The 16987-nt window shown below is 59.8% G+C and overlaps 1 protein-coding gene across 6 annotated transcripts in view; it reads right to left on the minus strand.

The window, feature by feature from the left end:
- EVI5L (ecotropic viral integration site 5 like) overlaps positions 1–16615 on the minus strand; it is a 29390-nt gene extending 12775 nt beyond the window's left edge. For 4 of the 6 annotated variants that reach the window (XM_043590202.1, XM_043590201.1, XM_043590200.1 and 1 more), the window contains exons 1-6: positions 16510–16615; positions 4262–4445; positions 2912–3101; positions 2260–2484; positions 2082–2156; positions 1347–1472 (exon numbers count right to left, since the gene is read on the minus strand). In XM_043590202.1, coding sequence (XP_043446137.1) covers positions 1347–1472; positions 2082–2156; positions 2260–2484; positions 2912–3101; positions 4262–4413 — 768 coding nt within the window. In that variant the 5' untranslated portion in view covers positions 4414–4445; positions 16510–16615. Of the gene's footprint in view, positions 1–1346; positions 1473–2081; positions 2157–2259; positions 2485–2911; positions 3102–4261; positions 4446–12172; positions 12228–13221; positions 14429–16509 lie in introns of those variants that run through there. The other 2 variants (XM_043590197.1, XM_043590198.1) reach the window with 2 other exon arrangements.
- Between the last annotated feature and the right edge of the window lie 372 nt (positions 16616–16987).

The raw sequence follows: 16987 nt of genomic DNA on the forward strand, positions 1-16987 counted from the left end.
GGTGGGGGTGGGGGGGAGGCCAGGCCCCGTGAGGAGGCCGCCAGGAATGGCTGTCCGTGCCCCCCAGGGCCCCCTCCACCAGCCAGGGCCGGGCTTCGGCACCCCGGCCTCCAGGGGGTCTTACCCGCCTGCCCTTGACAACCCGTGGCACTGTGTCTGGGGGAGGCTGAGGTACCCCAGTGCTCTGAGCAGCACGAGGTGGGGACACCGGCAGGGGCGGCAGGTGCAGCAGCAGCTACTGGGTGTTGGGGATGCACGGGGGGCCGCACTGGCACAACCACCCGTGGGGTCCTCACCGCTGCCTCAAGAGGGAGCTTCTGGGGCTCGGGGGAGGTGGGTGGTTACACAACTCCCCAAGTTCACCCAGAGAGCGAGAGGTGGGCTGTGGCGTGAGCCCCATATTCTGTGACCCGCCGGTTGCTGTGTCCACCCACCGCCCCCTGCGTGGTACTTGTGCCCAGCAACGCTCAGGGGATGCCTGTCTGCCTGGCCTGAACTTCAGGCAGCTGGCAAGTGACAGGACCCGGGGAAACTGGGGCTGGACCAGGTGTTAGGACCCCCTGGATGTCCTTCACCAACACAAAACAGACTCTGGGGCTGTCTCCCCACCTGCCCTGGGGCTTCCTCTGCAGCTGGGGGTTCTCTGGTGCTGTCCAGCTACTTCACCCGGGAAGGCCTTGGCCACCCAGGCCAGGGTGGGGTCACTTCTTCTCTGTGGCCCCGGGCCACCTGCTTGCCAACACGACCCGGTCCCCTCAAGCGACAGCACCTCCCTGCCATCTGCTATGCAGAGCTACACAGTCCCACCTGTGACCAGCTTCTGAAGCAGGCCGTGTGTGTGTGTGTGTGTGTGTGTGTGTGTGTGTACACGCACGCATACACGCACGCCCAGTCTCTGTCTGCCAGCCAGGGGCGGGCCCTGCGGGGGCTGCTATTTATAAACAGAGGCGGCTGCTCTCCGGTATCGGCAAAGGCAGGCAGACAACACTTTCCCTCCTTCCGCCACACTGGGGAGCAGACAAGGAGGGGCTGCGGGTGTACCTGACAGGAGCCAACCCGACCCCTCTCGCCCTGGTGGCTCTGGGAGTCCCATGTTCTCAGGGGTGCCCACCATCAATGGTTGGCCCTTGCCCCGTTGCTTGAAGCACCCTTTGGGGCAGTACCCATCTGCCCCCCGCCCCCCGCCCCGGCCCTGTCGCAGCACAGGACCCCCTTCTGAGCTGGAACCTCTGTGTGCGATTTCCCAGCCCTGGAACTTTCAGCTAAAGAGACTGGAACGGGGCAGGTCTAGGTTAGCACCCACGGGCGTGGGGTGAGCGGGTGCAGACCACCAGGCCTCGGCTTACCTGTAGCATGGACTCGAACTGATAGATGCAGAGCCCCAGCTCGGCCATGCTGGGCTTGAAGAGCTCCCTCAGGCGGTACTCCTGCATCAGCCGCACGAAGACACAGAAGGCCTCCTCCTCGGGCATCTGGGTGGGTGGGGACAGGCAGGGTGGGAGGGGGCGCTCGAGGCTCTTCTTATGGCCCTGGGGCGTGGTGCTTCGCCTGCCTCTGTTACGTTTAGACTTACAGAACGCGGACTGCGTAGGCTGCCTGGACCCTCATAACAAACCCCTGGTAAATATCATCATCCCGGTTTCATTGATGGGAAAACTCCTGAGGCTGAGACCACAGGCCTCCTGGCAGGAAACAGGGAGCTGGGACTTGAAGCCCAGGGCTGGCCACCCCCAGCGCCCAAGGTGAGACACCCTCTGGTTTAGCCCCAGCTGTCTCCATTCTCCCCTCCTAGGTCTGCCGGGTTCTCTGGAGGAAACCCTTGGCCCAGCTAACACCGCACTGGCTGACCTAAGCCCTCCGCCTGAGTGCCAGCCCTGGGCGGTGACCGGGCAGCTCCCGGAGGGGACGGTGGACCAGGACAGGCAGCCAGCCCCTCCGAGCCCACCCACGGGGGGCTTGGCCTGGGGCCTGGCGGGGGCCGTAGGTGGGTGGGGAGGGAGGTCTGACCCCAGGAGGACCCTGGACGGGGGCACGCTCTGCTTTGGCCCACCTCCCGGGCTTGTGGCTGGTGCCTGGCCTACCTGCATGAGGAGCAGACCCACGATGAAGGCGCTGCCCTGGCAGTAGCCCACCTCCCTGTCCACCAGGGAGTACGCCTGCAAAGGGGACACATGCTCATTACCGCAGGGGCCCTCCGGGCCGGCAGGCCCTCACAGGCCGGGGTCTGGGCGGTGGAGACCTGCCGGCCCCGGGCCTCACCTTCATGACGTTGAAGAGGACCTCCTGGCCCAGGCTGTCCTGGCCCTTGAAGAACTCGTGCTCTGGGTAGGTGCGGGCGATGTCCCTGCGGATCAGCTTCTCACAGGGCGAGGACATCTTGAGCAGCTCCGAGTACTGGTTCTTGACGGGCATGTCTGTGGCGCTGCACAGGAGTTGCCACACGATGGCCCGGAAGTGGTGGGGGATGCCCTTGCGGATCAGCTCCTGCCAACGGGGGGGAGGGGGGGCGAGGGGGGGGCGGGAGGCCGGGCTGGACCCTGTCCCAGGGCGGCCTCCCACGGCCACCCGGTCCAGCCCTGAGATGGGGCTGGCCTGTGGCTCGGTTGCGGCCCAGAGCTGGCCGAGCCCCCGTGCTGCGGACAGAAGCCATGCTGCTTAATGCGCGGTCCCCAGTCCGTCACGGAACAGAGCGGGCGGGAAACAAACGGGTACCTGAGACACCGGCGTGACAGCCACTAGCTTGGCCGGCCCCACCCTGCACCGCGGCCCTGGCCCTCCCGTGTCCTGGCAAGGTTCATCTCCACTTCCGCTCTCTGCCCGCGGGGGCCCCGGACGGCCCTGGGACCCTGGTGCTGCCCTCCGGTGGCCCAGTGACCCGGCCGGCCCCGCCCAGCCCCACAGGCCCCGCCACCTTGAGCAGCTTCTCTTTCCTGCGCCTCCACTCCTCCCACTCGTTGGCGATCCGGCCCCACAGGATCCACGTGTCCTCCTCCAGGTGGCTCAGGTTGGAGGAGGCCGAGGAGCTGGACACCAGCGAGGAGCCGCTGTTCCGCCGGGAGCCGTTCATGGAGCGCATCGACTTGGAGTCGGCTTCCAGGAGGCTGGGCAGAGAGGGGCTGGTGGGGGCGGGGCCCCGGCTGCGGCCAACTCCTGCCCCCGCCCCTGGGCTCTAGTGACTCTCTGGGGACAGGGCACCCCCGGGGGAGCCCGGCCCCTCCTCTCAGGAGTCCCAGACTGGGTCTAAGTTGTTCTCACTGGGGGGCCTTAGCCGGTGCTCTACCCTCTCTGGGCCATGGTCCTCATTCCCGGGCCCCCAGAGAGGCTAACATCTTTGTGTCCCGTTTGTGTCCAGCACGGCGCTGAGAAGCCCATGCATTGGCGGACTCAGTCGCGTACCAGCACCGCAGGGCAGGGTTGGTTAAGATCTACGCTCTACGCACCAGGTGCAGGGAGGGCGAGCCACTCAGCCAGCTGGCAAGCAGCTGTGTGGCTGTGTGTTTCTGCTACTCTGCCATCTGGGCCTTGCTGACCCCGGGGGGGACCACCCTCTGGCAGCCTAGTAGGTTCCTAGAGATGGGTAAGGACTTGCCTGCCAAGCGCAGTTTTCCTATGCAGACCAACCAATCTAGAACCCCCAAACCAACCCCCTCCCCTGCTCTGATCACCCCGGGCCAGGTGCCAGGCCAACTAGGCTTGGCCCTGCACCCCCGAGCCCGCTGAGATTACTCGAGCTAGCCAGTCGGCCTCGCTGTTCCTTCCTACAGGAACCACAACGAAGGCTCTTGCTCACGTCCTGCCTCATTCCCTCACCGACCCTGGTGCGTTCCTGGTTAGCCCCACATGGTGTGCCGGGCCCCCTCCTCTTAGAGGCGGTGACTCACAAACTCTCTGTCCATTGGCCTCGTTGTATCCGAATAATAATACCGCCTACATTTTGAAACCAGGGGAAGGGCCAGAGGAGAAAGGTGGGAAGGCCTGGCTCCAGAGTCAGAAGATTTGTTCTTCCCTCCAACAGAGGCTCAGCCAGCGAAGGCCAGGTTCACTGGCCCTCTTGAAACCTTGGTCTCATCGGAATGGGGAAACCGATCATCCGGGGTTGGAGGACGGCAGAAGACGTCCCTTGTCAAGTCTCCGGTGGGCGCTGTTACTTTGCCGAGGGCCGGGCCCAGCTCTTAGTGTGAGGGGGGGCCCCCGGGAACTTCTGTGTGGGGCCCAGGCTGCACCCCTGAGGCCACTCCCCGCCCCCCAGGCCCCAACTCACCGGTTCTGCTCTTCAAGCTTGGCCAACAGCTCCAGCTCATCGGGGCTGAGGTTCTCGGAGTCAGAGGTGGGGGAGCAGGTGGGGGCCGACAGGGCCTCCTGGGATGAGGAGTCGGGGCTCAGAGTGGGGCTCGCCATGGTGGGCAGGCTCATCTGCTGCGAGCAGGGCCAGGTCACAGCTCTGTCTGGGGGCCGGAGACATGTATGGTCAGCACTGGGTGGGGGCGCCTACCCTATCTGGTTGGCTCTGGGCCGGCTGAGCCTGCTGCTCGCCTGCGGACATTTCCTCACCTCGGGCTGCCCATCTCTGGTCTGTCCGCTCGGTGCACCCCCCAACCCCATGTACTCCAGCCCAGCGGACGGCCATGCTGGCTCCTTCTATGCGAGACACCAGCTACCATGATCCCTGCCTGGGTCCAGATGCATGGACGGAGACAGAAGGATCGCAGCCAGGGCCCGAGCTGCCCTTCTGTCCCCGGGCATAAAGGCCAGGTCTCAACTTGACATCCCTGAGTCCTCAGCAGGACCAGGGGCAAAGGCTCCCTGTCACTCAGGCCTTGGAGGCACAGAAGCCCCTGCTCCAGTGGCCCTTCCTGACGGCCTTGGTCCCTGTCTCTGGCTAGATCCTGTCCTGGGAGCCCTGCCTCAGCATCTGACCTTCCCCGTCTCATCAACCAAAGTGGGTGGCTGGCACAGCCAGAAACAATTATTCTCTACCATTGATTGGCTGGTGTTGCCAACGGCCGGAAGAGTCGACTCCCCTTGGGCTGGGAAGCCAGGGATGGACGCGTCAAAGTGCTGGGAATGTGTGGCCCGGTGGATGCAGAGCGAGAGCCACAGGCTCTCATCAGTACCCCGATCTTGGCTGGGCGGGTGCCAGGCCCATTTGTCTGATTTTTCTTGGGGAGGATCTGGCCCCGCCCTCCTGGCGGCTTCCAGAACACTAGCCTCTTGCTTTCTGCCGGCTTCAGGAGAGGCAGCTCAGCACCGTGCCGAAAGCGAGGGCTCTGGACTCAGACGAATCTGTGTCTGAACCGTGGTTCCCCCTCAACCAGCTGGGTGGCCTTGGGCCAGTCCCCTGGCCTCTTTGAGTCTCCAAAGACTGAGGATCATACAGGACCTGCTCCAGAAGGTGGCGGTGAACCTGAGTGTGCCACCGCATGGAACGTGGGAGAACGGCGCCTGACACTTAATGACTGCTCTCTAGACGGTGACCTTGATCATTCGTTCCAGGGCCAGGGCCAACGTCTAGCTGACCTCCAGGGTTCTGCTATGCCTGGTGTGGGAACTGCTGGCAGGAGCTGCCATCACCCTGGTGGGAGGTTTTAGGGGTGGGGGATGGCTAGGGGAGCGAAGGCAGGGGCTGGGGGCGGTGTTCTTTCCACTCAGGCATGTTTCTGGTAAGCCCAAGCATCAACGGTCTGAGAGGATGGGGATCTCCAGGGCCATGGAGGAGGGAAGAAAGTGCTCCTCCCCTCCCTGTCGCTTTGGACGGCTCCTTCACGCCCCCCTACTCTCCTGCATAGTCTGTGACAGGAATCCACTATTGCCCTTGGACCCCACGTGACCTGGCTCTGACAGCTCCGCCCGGAGGGGCCCTTGGCCAGGCCCGGAGAGGGGGCATCTGGTCCCCTAGGCAGCAGAAGGACAATGACAGGACAAGAGTAGACCATTTCACACCTGCCATCAGGTCACTGGGCGCCTACTTGCAGCCTAAACTCAGACCCCAACCGACACCTGAGGGCCCACTGGGTGGCTGGGCTTGACCCTGGCCATACACTTGATTCCAGCCTCCTTGCCCTGTGCTGCCCTGTCACGGGGTGGGAGCGAGGGGGCATCATTCTTTTTTCACCTTGTAGGGGGCCCAGAACCCTCCCTTCCCAGGTCTCTGTGGCTCCTCAGGGCCCCTGGTTCTGCCTCTGGCTCCCCAAGGCTCTCCGATTCTGTTGGGTGCCGAGGGCTCTGGCTTGGGTGGGCGGTACAAACTCTGGGTGGCGAACCCCAGCAGAACTGGAAGATCTCTTCCTCCTATGGCCTCGCTGGCCAGTGACAACTGCCCCAGAAAACGGGCCACTCTGCACCGTCTAGCCAGGAGTTAACCTCTCCGGAGAGAGGTGGGGCCCGCTCCGGGCCTACCACCGAGTCAAAGTCTGTGACCAGCCAGGGCAGAGGCGGGCTGTGGCACAGGAAGCCCTGACCTGGAAGGATCTCTCTGGGAGGGGAGGAGCTGGGAAGGCAGGCTTGGGAGGTGGGAGAGAGGTGGGGGAGGCGAGCACAGGAGCCTCCTAAGCACTGCTGGGGTGGGGGAGCAGTGGGAGCCCTGGAGCAAGAGACCACACGTGGCCAGGGTGGTGGTCCGGGCCCGCCATCTCAGGAGGCCTGGAGTGCCCTGGTGTCCACGATGCCACCCCCAAAGGACCCGAGGGACTGCTTCAACTCTGCCCTTCTGATTTCAAAACAAAACCAGCCACCGGCAGGGCTTGTCCAGATATTTATCACATATTAACGAGGACTTCACACAGGAAGTAAAATTGATTCAATACACACGGCTGAAATTTGCAGTCCGAGAGGCAGAACCTTCTGATCCCTCAGGAACTTTCTCTTGACTCGTCGCCAGATTCTCTAAACACTGCCTGGCGCTGGAAGCCATCCTCCTGATGCACACACACACACACACACACACACACACACACACCATACACACTAACACACTCATGTAATTGACCCGCACACACCCACACATACTTACATACACTCACACACTACCTCACACCCCCTGCACTCACGGCGACACACATGATCTTGCACCCACACCCATGTGTACACACTCGGACACAGGGCCCACTCACACGATCTACAGTCCGTCTCACACCCACACATTCTCACGTGTGCACACACACACACACATGCACGCACTTCCTGCACGGACCAGATCTTGCCACTCTTGGGACTGAGTAGGTTGGGACGGACACCGGCCCGCCACCCTCCTAGCTCTGCGGGTGGCCCTGCCTCCCCTCCAGAGAGGCCCAACTCTTCCCGGCTCACTGTCCTTCCCTGATGCTCACTGAGGGCCATCTGAGGGCCAGGCACTGTTCTGGGCACAGGGAAATGGGGGGAAATAGGTGGATGAGGCACCGCCTCCCCTGCCTGATGGGTACAGAGACCCACAGATGGGGCAGTCCCTTTGAGGGCTGAGGGGCCACCAGCCTGAGATGTACATGCGGGTCCAGTGGGTCTGACGTGCCAGTCTCTCAGCATCCTTCACTTCAAGCCCCTTTGCCTCTACCCCACCTCAGCCACTTGAATGGGGTCCTGGACCCTGCAGAGCAGGCAGTGGGCCGCCTACCCCTTTGCCTGCTGGCACTCCCACCCTCCATACGCCCACAGGGTGGCCCATGGCTTATGAGGCTGAGCCCATGGCTGAGCCAACCTAGAGGGGTGGGAAGAGACTGCCAGTGTGCTGGGGGCAGGGGGCGCGGGGGCAGAAGGGCCCAGATGCTGGGCATTTTCTACTTCCCTCCCCCTCTCCGGGCTGTTTAGACACTGCCAGCCATGCGCCCTCCTTCTTGAAGTCCTTTTCCACCCAGCTTCAGACAGGCCAGGCTCCTGGCTTCTCTCCCACCTCTCTTCCTGGGCTTCTCAGTGTCCTACACGGCACCTCTTCCTCCACGGGCCTTGCCTCGGCCCCTGTCCCTTCATGCGCCTGGTGGTCTCACTGTCGAGGCTTAAACGATCAAATAAATGCCACCAATTGGGACACTCTCCTTTCCCCAGCTTTCCCTTTCTCCTGAGCACCAGCCAAGATTGCCAACTGGCTCCTGAATATTACCCACCAGGGTAAAAATCGCCACTGTCTGGGTCCCTGCCAGTGTGGTGCCCTGCACTGAGCCTACAACATAGGAGTTGAGAAATTGAACCCACCTGCCCACCCACCCATATTTGCTGAATGCCTGCGAGGTGCTGGGCACCATACTGGGCAAACACCGACGCAGTCGTGGCCCTCCCGGAGCGTACAGAGCATAGAGAATAAGAAACGACCATCCAAACTTTCTATTACAGATTGAGAGGCATGCCTGGAAGAACAGATAGCCCGGAAAACAATCTGGCAGTTCCCTCAAAAGTTAAACACGGAGTTACCCTATGACCCAGCAATTCCGCTCCTAGATATCTACCCAAAAGCAATGGAAACCGCACGGCCACACGTGAACTTGCACATGACTCTTCACAGCGGTGTTATTCGCAACAGACAAAAAGTGGAAACAACCCAATGTCCGTTGATGGATGAACAGACAAACAAAATGTGGTCCATCCATACAATGGAATATTACTCAGCCATAAAAAAGGAAGGAGGCTCTGACACCTGCTACAACGTGGACGGACCCGGAAGACATTATGCTCAGTGCAAGAAGTCAGACACAAATGACCACAAGTGACATGGTTCCATTTATACAAAATGTCCAGAGGAGGCATATCTATAGTGGTGGCCGGGGGCCAGGGCTTAGGGTGAATGGGGGATTTCTTTTTGGAGCAAGGAACTGTTCTGGAATTAGACAGCGAGGAGAGTTGCACAGCGTTGTGAATATACTGAAACCCATTGAACCATTCGCTTTGAAAGGGTGACTTTTATGTTATGTGAATGATTGCTCAGAGAAAATGATGATAGGGATGGGATGGGGTGGGGTGGGATGGCAGAGGGACCACAGGGCAGAAGCAGGAGGGAGGCATGCTACTCTAGAGGAGACTGGAGAGTTCTGTAGAGGCCAGACCCCCACTGGGTCCTGTGGACCAAGGCAGGAGCCTGGCTGGCCTTGCATTTTAGGAAGACCTTCCCTAAAGCCAGCTGCTCTTCCTGATGCAGAGGGGCCTCGCTGGGTCTGTGGTGCTGCCCTCCACCCACCTGCTCAGGCCAAGCCTGAGCACTCTGCACTTGCTAGCCCTCTGCACTTGCCCAGACCCTTCAGCCACTCCCTACTTGGAGATGGAGACCAAATGTTTTTGCCCGGTGTGCACAGCCCTGCCGGCCTCCCTTTCTCTGTTATCCAAGCCCCACCAGGCTCAGCCCTCTGTGACCACCTGCTTCTTTCTGCCTGTGTCTTTGCACATGCTGTTCCCTCTTGCTGGAAAGGCATTCTCCAACATTTTGAATATTTTTTTTTCCTGTGAAATTGTTCCTGTCAACCTCCACCTCCAGCACGCTGGCTCACTTCTCTCCTCTCTGCAAATATCTCCTACAACCCAGCCCAAGGCACAGTCTATGGCAATTACTTCTATACGTGCCTGCCTGCCCTACTGGGTCATGAACGTGCTGAGGGCAAGGGCCTAACTTCTTTTTTTTTTTTTAATTTTTTTTAATGTTTATTTTTATTTTTGAGACAGAGACAGACAGAGCATGAACAGGGGAGGGTCAGAGAGAGAGGGAGACACAGAATCTGAAGCAGGCTCCAGGCTCTGAGCTGTCAGCAGAGAGCCCGACATGGGGCTCGGGCTCACGTACCGTGAGATCATGACCTGAGCCGAAGTTGGACTCCCAACTGACTGAGTCACCCAGGAGCCCTGGGCCTAACTTCTTTAATTTTCTACTCCAAGATCCTAACACATCTGGAATTTAGCAGGTGGTCGGTAAACATTTGCCAAACGAAGACAAAAATCTCTGTGCTGTTCAGCCAAGTGATCAAGGTCAACATGGACAGTGATAAGTCATACTGAGAGCTTGGGCCCGTGATGAGACGACAAGGGCATGGTCACCTCTGTGTCTTTCCTCCCAGAACACATCACCCCAGTTTAACTACGAGAAAAACATGTGACAAAGCCAGACGAGGGGACATTTTAGAAAATTCCTGACCAGTCCTCAAAACTGTCAAGGTCATCAGCAGTAGGGATAAGCCTAAGAAACTGTCCCAGCCATGAGGAACCTAAGGAGATTTGACAACAAAATGTCACGTGGGATCCAGGATGGGATCCTGGAAGAGGACAAGGAAATTAGGGAACCTGAATAAAGCGTGGACTGTAGTTAATGTATCAACATCTGTCTGTTAATCATAACAAATGTGGCAGACTTACTAATAGGGGAAACTGGGTGTGGGGTCTACAGGAACTCTCTGTACAATCGTCTCAATTTTTTTTTTTAAAGTAGGCTTTGGGGAGGGGCGCCTGGGTGGCTCAGTCGGTTGAGCGTCCCAGTTTGGCTCAGGTCATGATCTCGCAGCTCGTGAGTTTGAGCCCCGCGTCGGGCTCTGTGCTGACAGCTCGGAGCCTGGAGCCTGCTTTGGATTCTGTGTCTCCCTCTCTCTCTACCCCTAACCCACTCGCATTCTGTCTCTGTCTCTCTCTCGAAAAAATAAACATTAAAAAAATTTTTTTTAAATAAATAAATAAAGTAGGCTTTGGGGAGCCTGGGTGGTTCAGTCAGTTGAGGGTCTGACTCATGATCTTATGGTTCGTGAGTCTGAGCCCCACATGGGGCTCACCCGCTGTCAGTGCAGAGCCCGCTTTGGATCCTCTGTCCCCCTCTCTCCCTGCCCCTCCCCTGCTGGAGCGTGCTCTCTCTCTCTCTCTCAAAAATAATTAAACATTAAAAAAATAATAATAAAGTAGGCTCCATACCCAATGTGGGGCTTGAACTCATGACCCCGAGATCAAGAGTTACATGCTCTGACTGAGCCAACAAGATGCTCCACTGTCCTCAGTTCTTCTGTAACGCTGAAACTGTTCGAAAAAATAAACCCTATTTGAAAGATAATTTGAAAAAAAGATGCCATATCAGCGTGGACAGAAAAGTAAAGCACAGTTGTAACACATGCCAGGTGCCATAGCAAGTAGGACAGGTGCCAGGGCCCCCGACGAGGCCGCGGGGGAGGCAGGACTTGTGCTTGGATTTCTGACTCCAGAACCTCTGCCTTCTTTCTGCTTCCTTTCACTTTAGGAATAATACACATAAAACTCGAGTGCCCAATTTACTGGGCACTGAGGAAAGTGCAGTCGTTGGTTTTCAATGGGGAGAGGGGGTGAGTGTGTATGCGCCCTCTCTCAGAGCCTGGCATTTTCAGAGGCAAGAATAAAGACCCCAAGTTTCCTTCCAGTTTGGCTCCCCACTTCCCCTCCCCCCGCCGGCTTCTGATCCTCTTCTTGGAATGGTTATGGGGGACACAGAATCACTTCTGAATCTGATGCCTCAGGAGATGCCATGTGACCCTAGATGCCCAGCCTGCTAGGACGGTCACTGTGGGCCCGCAGACCGCCATGGTCCTGGCTGGCTCCAGCTCCTGGGGAAATGGCCTGGTGCCTGGGCCCTTTCCCTTGGCGAGGGGCGGGCAACCGATCTGTAACCTTGGATAACAAGAACAGCAGTTGGAATTCAGGGCTTACTGTCTATCCTCCTCTTTTCCCCAGTTTTCGCTGCAACTCCATGCTGCTCTAGATGTTTCCATATCCGTGTCTCTTCTTCCATGGCTCTGTGGGTGTGTGTATAACTGTTCCCAGATCTCTTGGCCTCCTGGGAGAACTTCAGAGCCAGTAGCCTGCGTTCAAATCCCTCCTACATCCCTTTCTATCTTTGAGATACACTTTGCCTCAGTCTTGTCATCTGAAAACAGGGTTAACTGTTAAACAGTACCTGCCTCCCAGGTTTTGTTGCGAGGAACACCTGAGCTAAACCTGTCAAGTGCTTAGGACAGGAGCCGGCCCATAGTATTTGTTCCCTGCGGGATGGAAAGTTCTATGAGGGCAGGGGCTGTCTAGCCCACCCCTGGATCCCCAGAGTTCCATCACAGCATCACGCATCCAATATTTGTGGGATGAATAAACAAACCTCCCCTCCTCAGCAGGCCCACCCCCAGTGTGGTGGCCCTCTTTAAAAGTTAAACGCAGTAAAACTATCATTATCATTATTGGTAATAATAGCAGCAGCAAATACCTTCAGATTAAAATCTGAGAGGTGGACCAGTATGACCTGTGGAATCCCTTCTGACCTAAAAAAATAATAATAATAAAATGTTTACTACCCTGTATCATCTCCAACTTTCCTACCGCCACCGAAACAGCTTCATTCCTGCAAACCCCTCGTTCCTCTAGGTCCCTGAGGATGACAAAGGGGAACATTTAAAGCCCTTATGAGCCTTCCAGGGACCCATGAATAAGACAAGTGGCATCTTGCAAGGCACTTGGCTCTTCAAAGCCAAGATGATAGCTTTTCTGGTGCCCGTGTCAGCTGCACAGGCTCTCTGGGCCAGGGGGCAGGGGCAAGGTGGGTGCGCCCTGCCTTTGGGGGCTCTCCAAGGCCAACAGGTCGACTTCTTTCTGGGGAAGAGATTTAGGTGCTCTTTCGTAAGTGGGTTGAGTAGGGAAGACTGTCAGATCCTGAAACGATGCAAGTATTTACCGAGCATCCAGTCGCCTGAGACTCAGCCATGAACAGAGAGGCACCCTGCCCTCGTGGGACTAGTGGTCTCCTGTGGGAGGCAGACCTCAATGAAACCATCTCACAACACATCACAGCACGCTGAGCCATGCTGGAAAAGTGCAGGCGAGCTGTGCTGTGCGGATGGGGCCTTCGAAATCTCCCTGGAAGGGATACATCGCTTCCCTGGCTCTGGTGAGTTCGTGCTCACTCCTTTCACTGCCCCTGTTTGGCTACCGGAGCCCATGTGCTACAGACTCCCCTGGGCAAGGTGGGGCTTGCTGCCTGTCCAAGTTCTTCCAGCTACGGGTCCCTTTTCCCAGGGAGCAGCACACAGGGTGTGCCCCGTGGATAGCATCTGGGACACAGGGCTTGCAGGATGAGGCCCACCAAACAAGGCACGATTTCCTGAATGCACCACGCTGGCTCCTGCTTGGTGGGCCTCTGTCCAAGCACTCTGCCTGCCTGGCACGCCCTTCCCTGCCATGCCTGCCCGGTGAGCTCTTCTCTGGGCCTCTACGTCATCCTTGCTCCACCCTCCCTGACGCCCCAGGGATGCGATGGACCCTTTCTGTGCTCCCGCCGCACGCTGTGCATAATTCCATCTCATGCTTCCACACGGCAAGCAGCAGGACGTGGTGGGAAGGGCACGCACTGGAATCTAGGTTCCTCCAGGTTGTTCGGAAGATTAAATGAGATAGTATGTAAATGGTGCTTGGCACAGGGCCTAGCATGTGGCACGGGCCTGATCGCAGGGCACACCGCTGGTTTCAGCTCTTGCCTCCCGATGCCAGGAGGGTCTTTAGCTGCGGGGCAGGGACCACATGTGACATTCGTTCATACCCCAGCAGCTGACTCGGTGCCTAATACTTGGTAGGGCTTCACCTAGAACAATCAGCGCCTCTATTTTGCAAGAGGAAATTGAGATCACGTTCCTCCTTGCCCCCCTGCACCTGCCAAAGCACACAGACACAAAGACACAGGCCTGTATCCCAAGCGGGGGTAAAAGTGCACCGATGCTGTTCACAAGCCCTCCCTGGCAGCTTTCTCGTGTTTTCCCGAGGAGTTCGTACCCAGCCTCTTCTGAGGAGCCTTCTGACCCCACTGGATCTGCACAAGGTCCCACCCTGGGGAGGTGGAGACTGTTTCCTGTGTACCTCGTGACCTTCAGGAGTCTTCACCACCCCTCCCTTCAGCAAGCGGGCAGAGCAAACCTCTCCCCACCCGGGTCTATGCATCAGAGGTGTACGCGGGCCAGAGGCATTGCCAGCAAGCCGTCCCCCTCCTACCCTCCGTCCCCACGGGAGGCTTCTGTGTGGCCACAAATCCCACAACAGACCATCTCTCAACCCCCACCTGAGCCGGCTTCCTGAGATGCAGCTGGGCCACAGAGAGATGGCCATCATCCAGAGAGGTGCCAACGAATTACAACCAGGGGACGAGGGCGGCCAGTGATCCTGCCAGCGCCCATGGATGGATGACTGCCCTGCTGGACCCCACCGGCCCCTTCCACATGGCGCCCAGGGGGACACTCAGGACTACATCCTAACCTCATTGGCTCCCCTGCAGTACAAAGCGAGGATATAAGGATCTTTCCCCCCCCATTTTCCAGATGGAGAAGTTGACGCCCCGAGCCAATATGGGCTCCTTCTCAGGGCCGTCCAGAGTCCACTGGTGAATACCCACAAAGAAGCCTGGGCTTGTTTCTCTGGGGCTTTCCAGGCTAATGTCGCTCAAAGGAGTCCAGACAGGCAGTGCGGGGCCTGGACTGATCTGGATTCGGCGCGGGCGGGACCCAGACTCCTCCTCACCCCTGCAGTCCTGGCCACACCATTGTGCCCGCTCTGTGATCTCCTTTCCTCATCTCTGTGCCAGGGCCAAGCCACCTGCGGCTCCTTCCAAACCGCCCACAGGGGCGACCACAAAAGCCCAGGGGCGCCCACAGGTTGGACCTGAGGGTGACAGCTGTAGGGCGGCAGGACGGGTGGAGGGAACCAACACGACCCGGGAAGACGCGTGGATGCTGGGGCCTCTAGCTTGACCCAAGCCCGGCCCTGGGACAAACCAAGCTGACTACTCACTTGTGTTCTACCCGAGCCTCTTCAGCACATTCTTCCCTTCTGAAAATATTCCTTAACAAAGAGCTGTGTGCTTCTGGCAGGCCCCAGCCCGGCCCCACCGGGTCCCAAATGCCAGGGGAGAAGGGAGCCGTTTCATTTCGGCATGACACGCGGGTGGTGGGTGAAGGAACTCACGCGGGCTATGAGGGGCTGCCCCTGGCGCGTGCATGATGGGGTCCGGAAGCTGGTCCTGCCGGTCTGGTCAGACTTCAGGAGCAGCCTGAACTCCCCCTCCCCACCAGGGGGTGGCATAAATCAGGGGGCAGGCCGTGGGGAGGGGGGGGCTTCCCTTTGGGAGACTTCAGTGTAGGAGGGAGCGTGAGTGTCCTTCCCTCTGAAGAAGGGCACAGCAGGGAGAGATGGGTACGGGGAGAGAGGCCCGGGGCAGGTGTCCACAGGGGTGCTGGGAGATTCTGGGTCACCCTGCCACCCTTCAGGGCCCCAACGGGGACGCCGGGCAGGCTGGCTGCCTGGGGCAGGGCAAACAGCTCATGTCTCCAAGTCTGCCTGCGCTGGGAGCTTTGGGCACTACGGGAGGACCCGGGCAGGTGGCGTCTACGGAGGCGTGTGAAAGTGCTAAGGAGTCCTGCGTGTGCGAGTGTGTGGGGGGGAGGTACCAATTGTCTGCGTCTGTGTTGGAGGTCCTAAGTTTTTCTGTGTGCGTAGGGGATCCGAGCGTCTAGCTCTGTGTGTGTGTGTGTGTGTGTGTGTGTGTGTGTGTGTGTGCGTGTGCGAGAGCGCGCACGCCCGCGTACCAGGGGGCTCCTGGATGCCTGTGTGTTGGGGGGCAGGACGTCTGTCCCGACGCGTTGTGGAGGGTTCGTGGTCATCTCTCTGCGCGAGAGAACTGTTGGCTCCCAGATGTGCGTGTGTGCACGCGCACGGGCGCGTGTGGGGCTCTCAGAAAGATGTGTCTCTGGGAGGGGAGGAGGGCTCCGAATATCTATCTGTTGGGAGGTCCTGAGCACGAGGGGAGGGTGGATGCTCAGGAAGCAGGCTCAGGGGTGTGTGTGCAGCTGCTGGAGCGCGCTGGGAGGAGCCTGAGGAGTGATTTTTCCGGGTGCCCTTGGGCATGGGGTTGCTGGGGGTGGGAGATGGGCCAGCAGGCCGAGGGCAGGCCTGTGGGTACGAATCCTGATTCACAGAGGCTAGGGGAGGGGTCCTGTGGGGTCGGAAGGGAGGGGTAGGGCTCTGAGGTTAACACCCTTGGGGCTGGGGGCAGGCCTGGGCCCTGAGATAGGATGCCAAGTGAGGGGAGGGAGGGGTGGCAAGGGGTCTGCAGATGGGAGGGGTCCTGAGGGATCCGGACAGAGGGAGGGCGGGGGTCCTGGGCCTGCAGGGAGTGGGGGGGGGGGGGGCGCCTGTGGGGGGCGGGTCTGCGGGGTGGGGGCTGGGGGAGCCCTGAAGGGTCCGGGAGGAGTCCCGCGCGTCTGTGGAAAGGGTGGGCGGGAGTTCGCGGCCGAGGGGGGCAGGCTCTTGGGGAGGGGGCGGGATGGGGGAGGGGGCGCCCGGAGGGGCCCCGAGGGGTCCGGAGGCACCGGGAACGAGGGTGGGCGGGGGCCGGGGCCCAAGGCCGACGGCCGGGGTCCGTGCCGGGAGTGCCGAGGGCCCCCGGCGCGGGCTCCGCGGCGAGACGGCCCGAGCCCCGGTCTTGTCGGGCCCCCCGCGGGCCGCAGCGCGGAGCCGGCGGCCTGAGAAGGCGCCCGGGAGGCCCGGCCCGCGCCGCCTGCCTACCTGCGCCGAGCGCGCCGCCATCGCCGTGCCGAGCCTCACCGTCCCGGGCCGCGCCGCTGGATCCCCGCCGCGCCGCTCACCCCGCAGCCCCGGCCCGGCCCCCTCAGCCGCCCCCCGGGACCGCGGCCGCCGCCGGTTCTGCCGCTGCCATTTCACCCGCTGACAGGAGCGGCTGCCCCGCCCCCGAGGCCCAGTCAGCCAATTCGCCGCCCCCAGGCACCCTGGCTCCGCCCACGGTCCAGGAGTGACGGGATGCCGGGCCAATCCGTGGCCATTCCGTGAGGAGGGCCCTGGCTACGGCCAGAAGGTTGCCGCCTCTAAGGAGAGAAGCAAATTGAAATTAGGAAAGCTGTGAAGGACGGGCAGTTTTTCCTATCGACATGTGGAATCCTGTTGAGCAACACCTGGCGGCACCAATAACAAGGAGGGAGGGGTGTGTCTCCGAGGAAAGGCTGCAGCCTTGAAGAACCCCAGGCAG

The sequence above is a fragment of the Prionailurus bengalensis genome, chromosome A2 (assembly GCF_016509475.1).
Source record: "Prionailurus bengalensis isolate Pbe53 chromosome A2, Fcat_Pben_1.1_paternal_pri, whole genome shotgun sequence".
In the NCBI taxonomy this organism is placed as follows: domain Eukaryota; kingdom Metazoa; phylum Chordata; class Mammalia; order Carnivora; family Felidae; genus Prionailurus; species Prionailurus bengalensis.